The 4,121-nt window shown below is 40.3% G+C and overlaps 1 protein-coding gene across 4 annotated transcripts in view; it reads right to left on the minus strand.

The window, feature by feature from the left end:
- LOC107103053 (opioid-binding protein/cell adhesion molecule homolog) overlaps nucleotides 1-3,233 on the minus strand; it is a 55,406-nt gene extending 52,173 nt beyond the window's left edge. For 3 of the 4 annotated variants that reach the window (XM_015402571.1, XM_015402570.1, XM_015402569.1), the window contains exon 1: nucleotides 2,958-3,233. In XM_015402571.1, the coding sequence (XP_015258057.1) occupies nucleotides 2,958-3,118 (161 nt within the window). In that variant the 5' untranslated portion in view covers nucleotides 3,119-3,233. The remainder of the gene's footprint in view (nucleotides 1-2,957) is intronic. The other variant, XM_015402568.1, reaches the window with a different exon arrangement.
- Nucleotides 3,234-4,121: the final 888 nt, after the last annotated feature.

A 4,121-nucleotide genomic window follows, 5' to 3' on the forward strand; every position in this document is an offset into this window, starting at 1 on the left:
AGAGAAATATCAGCTGTGCTGCTGCCATCAACACCTTTGTTTCTAGATGTTGGAGCTTGGCCTGTTTTCCAGTGTAGTCCTGTTTCTCTGCCCAGTCAGTTTTAGTCTGAGGCAATTAAGGCCAGGCTTAAAACTTTCCTTTTTGATAAAGCTTAGTTCTACAATCAACCCTAAAGAAAAGTCAGTCATCCAATAGAACCTTTCATCCCCAACATTCTGATTGGTTCTGGCTAGTCATTGCATGGCTGTCCTCTAGGACACTGCATCCCAGCCTGTACCCCCCACCACCCCATCCCGTCAGCATCTGCTCAGCTTTCTGTAATTCAGGTTTTCTGTTAGCTTTATTCTGCAAGCAAAGAAAACAAGGCTGTGATCAGATTTGCCCAGAAGCCATTTTGCTTTAAACAAATCCAACGTTTCTCTGGTAGAGCAGCTGACAAACACTGGAAACACTGGGACTATAACAGAGAGATGCGATAGAAATAACCAGTGATATTCCTCTGGGCCGTCTGGCTGATAAAATCCTTTCTTATGCTGATAAAACATCAGGTCTCGTCTCTCCATCTGACTGAAATATAGAGATGATGGTTGATGTTTGTTGAAGCCAACTCTGAATGAACTCCCAGATCGCGGCTCTGAGCTTCTTCATCACGGTTGGTTTGTTCTCAGCGCACGGCGCCAGCTACAGGCCTCAGGTGGCACGACACCTCGAGGAGTTTCTTTTTTTTTTTTTTTGATGAAAGGCTGATATGATTGAAAATATCCCAGCTTGTGTTTTGGCTGTGAATATCTATGATGTGAGAAACTGTGGAAATAAAGATCTTTCTGACGTAGATCTATCTGAGTTTGTGTGAAATTTCTACCAGCAGACATTTTTACTCAAACATTCATTCATTCAATATTTTCCTTTCTATCTGCTGCAGGAGCACAGCTCCTCCTCTCTCAGTAACTGGGCTGGCATTGTCATGGCAACGGGCTTGACCAATCAGAGTGAGAGCTGCACTGTGGCTCAGGTTTTTGGTCCCGTTTCCATAGCGATGGTTTTAATAAACAAAGACAAACAGAATGTGAATTTTCTAATTATTCAAAGTCAAGCTAACGCTACTTAGCATAGCTAGCCGGTAGCTTTCGCAGCTAAACGCCTGCTAATGCGAGCGACTCAAAGCGTGTCAGTCGGATCAGAGGAGATTTTATTGTTATATTATTATTTGCTCTAAGATAAAACTTTGCTCTAACTTCCTCTTAGCGACATTTCTAGTCTGGCAATTTCTTTCTGAACCTTTTCAAACATAAAATAACGTCTACCTGGTTATTTCTACGTCTATAATCATTTAACTAACAGTTTATTTTCAGCTGATTATTTCTGTACGGCTAAAACATTTTGAACTTTCTCATATATCCAAGATTAAAGCAGGTTGAGCTCTGCCATGTCGACATGAACCAACCTGCAAAATCACAGGAAACCGCTGATTTTTTCTGACTGAATCTGTCAGGAATGCATGAAGACAGCGAATGAAAAAACTCTAAGAAGGTTTTATTAGAGCTTCAACACAAAATCATTTTTACACCAAATCTCTTAAAACATTTTTCTTCTTCAGTTTCATGAAAATAAATCTCACTTTTAAAAACCTTTTTTAAATCAATCCTTCTATAAATTGAGCTGAAAGTAAAGCGGATCTGAACGTAGAGCTGTAACTGAACGTAGAGCTGCAATTAACGGTTATTTTGCTAATTGATTAATCTGTCAATTATTTTTTCAATTAATAATCAGTGAACAAAAAGCTCCTTAAAGAAGATTTTTTTAAGAAATTTAAGAAATGTAAGAAAACTGAATCTTTTCCACTAAGGAGTTCTGGATTATAGATCATATTTATAGATGGAAAATATTTTTATTCTAAATGCAAAATGTTTACACATTAGTTTAACATATTTGCTATAATTCCTGCTCTCAGCGGGCCGCCCTGTCAGTATTAAAGTCTCTATATTCAATTACTGAATTAGTTACAATTATTTGAATAATCGATTAATCTGATGAACAGTTTCAGCTCTAATCTGAACTACAGTGAAACATGCAGGTCAGACGAGTTTCAGGCTTCAGCATCGTTAACCAAATAAACAACGAGCCTCTTTAGCGCTTTAGCTTCCAGCTGAGGACAAACTGACAGACTGAGGGCTGCAGAGAAAATAAAAACTTCTATCTATAAATGGTTTAACAGCTGCATGCCAGTGAGGATGAATTATGAAGAGCAGGAATAAGATGATTTGATAATTAAAAGAGGAATACCAATGTTCCTCCTCCTCATTTCTCATCTGATCTTTATCCAGATTAACGCACAGAGACTTGGTTTAGACATAATTTAGCTGAAACAAGCCAAATTTAAAGTTTTTTTACTTTCAAGATTAATTAATCTCAGATGCAATAAAAACCCAGAGCTGCTGTATGAATAAAGTGAAGCTGAGTTACAACATGGAGCCATTTTCCCCATTTAAGAAATTAATCGTTTGATTTAAAGCTTCCTCTGAATTTTTAGATTATATTCCTAAATGTTATTTTAATGTTGATATTGTTTCCTTATAGCTGCAGTGATTATTGCTCCTGATCAGCAGCAGCAGCTCTGAAGGGAAACTAAATCAGTTCAGCAAGGCTCAGGGTGGGAGGAGGGGAAAGGTCAGCCCCCCCCTCCCATTATCTTCTTAGAAATAATGCCAACCCCCGCCCCAGCTCTGCATAGTGACACATGCAGCATGTTGCTGACAGCTGTCTGGGATTAGCAGCAGGCTACTGTTCTTTCTGGCTCTAATCCCATCACCCCAGTAAACCCAGGTTGGGGGGGGGGGTTGCTTCCACTCTGCATGTCAGGTTGGTAGATGGGGGGTGGGGGGTGCATGTCCCTCCGTGCAGCTCTGCGCTGCCTTCAGCATGCAGAGCTGCAGCAGAGACATGCATGGACTCCTACCTGAGGAAGACCGTCTCTCCCTGCCGGGCGGTGATGTTGTCCATCACTTTGTTGTCGGATTGAGAATCCTCCTGGCTTTGGACCGGAGACCCTGCGAGCACAAGAAGCAATACCCTCAGAGACACAGGAAGAAAAGCGGCTGAATATCCCCGGACAGGCATCGTCTGCAGCCCCTCAGGCGTCAAATCCAAAACGTCCCGCAGCGAGACCAGCAGCCGGCTCTAATTCAAGCCCTTCATCAATCCTAATCCCAATCTGAGCGCAGGTAGCCGCGCCGCGCGCTGCGCTCACAGAGGCTCACTGAGCTGCCAGCAGGCGCCACTTCCTCACTTCCTTTATTTATTTATTTAGTCTTCAATAAAAAAAAAAGTGTTAAAAAGCGGCGGTGATGTCAGAGCGGACAGCAGATTGATAATCTGACACTGAGAGCAGATTAACCTGCTGCTGGTTCACCTTTCTGAACACTTTCTGTGCCTCAACGGGATTAAAACCTAATATATTCATCGTGTCTTTTATAAACAAATGAGGCTAAACTGGAGTTTAAAACATCTGAATTTTTACTGAAAAGGAACTGAAACTGAAAAAGAAAAAAAAAAACAAGAAAAAAGGACGAAAAAGTAAAAAAAAGGACTTAAGATGAACAATAATCTATTTATATCCATCTATCATATATATATCTATTTATATATGTATTATAATAATAATAATAATAATAATAATAATAAAATAGTAATAATAAGAAGTAACAGAACTATTAGAGATGAGATGGGGAAGGTAGAGCCAAGAAGTTCACCTGCTTCTACTTTCTTACTCATCCAGCGACTAACATTACTCTGTTTTTAACAATAAACTTTATTAAAAATGAAAGTTTTAAAAGTAGGCAGGGAGGAAGCCTTTCCACCGTGGAGCTTATAGTGATTTTTTTTTTTACCACCTCAGGGACTTCAGGCTAAGGCCCCGTCCACACGAAGTCAAAACGAACACGAAACGCTAATATTTTCCAGAACGTTTGTCGTAAAGACGGAGACGTAAAATAAATGTGATCGTCCACACGAATGCATGAAAACGCTGCAAAATGTATGCCAGGCCTGTAAGTGGCGCTGTGGTGCCAAAGCAAAAATAGGCGAGGAAATGTTGGGCATGCGCACTAATATTTATACATGG

Source organism: Cyprinodon variegatus, unplaced genomic scaffold (assembly GCF_000732505.1).
Source record: "Cyprinodon variegatus isolate N-32 unplaced genomic scaffold, C_variegatus-1.0 Scaffold1368, whole genome shotgun sequence".
In the NCBI taxonomy this organism is placed as follows: domain Eukaryota; kingdom Metazoa; phylum Chordata; class Actinopteri; order Cyprinodontiformes; family Cyprinodontidae; genus Cyprinodon; species Cyprinodon variegatus.